The 376-nt window shown below is 50.3% G+C and overlaps 1 protein-coding gene across 1 annotated transcript in view; it reads right to left on the bottom strand.

The window, feature by feature from the left end:
- LOC108622405 (uncharacterized) overlaps positions 1 to 368 on the bottom strand; it is a 2,162-nt gene extending 1,794 nt beyond the window's left edge. Inside the window, exon 1 of the mRNA XM_018020264.2 lies at positions 17 to 368. Coding sequence (XP_017875753.2) covers positions 17 to 364 — 348 coding nt within the window. The 5' untranslated portion in view covers positions 365 to 368. The remainder of the gene's footprint in view (positions 1 to 16) is intronic.
- Between the last annotated feature and the right edge of the window lie 8 nt (positions 369 to 376).

The raw sequence follows: 376 nt of genomic DNA, 5'->3' as shown, positions 1-376 counted from the left end.
AATAATAATTGTTTACCTGAGGAGGTTTCATGGGTGGAGGAGGATCAGGTTCCTCCCTGAGTCGTTTCTTCATCGCAGTCTCCATGGGGTCCAATTCGGCAATCTCTTCGTTATTCTCGTACATCTCATAATCAGCCTGGGCTTTCCTCAATCTAGCCATCGCCTCTGCGTGCATGGCTAAATGTGCAGCTCTGGCTTGGGCCACTTCCGGAGTGTCCATCACCATCCCATCGCTGGACAATGGCGCGACCGGTCCTCTGTAACCTTGATAGTACTCCCTGCCGTCGAAGCTCTCCGCGACGGTTCGCGCTACCACGGCCGTCAGGACTATCTGAAAAGGTGCAAAGGTGCAATAAATATACATATATATAATATA

Source organism: Ceratina calcarata, unplaced genomic scaffold (genome assembly GCF_001652005.2).
Source record: "Ceratina calcarata isolate Rehan_Ccalc_2016 unplaced genomic scaffold, ASM165200v1 scaffold220.2, whole genome shotgun sequence".
Classification (NCBI taxonomy): domain Eukaryota; kingdom Metazoa; phylum Arthropoda; class Insecta; order Hymenoptera; family Apidae; genus Ceratina; species Ceratina calcarata.
The sequence above is the reverse complement of the archived record's forward strand: the minus strand, read 5'-3'. Positions and strand labels throughout refer to the sequence as shown.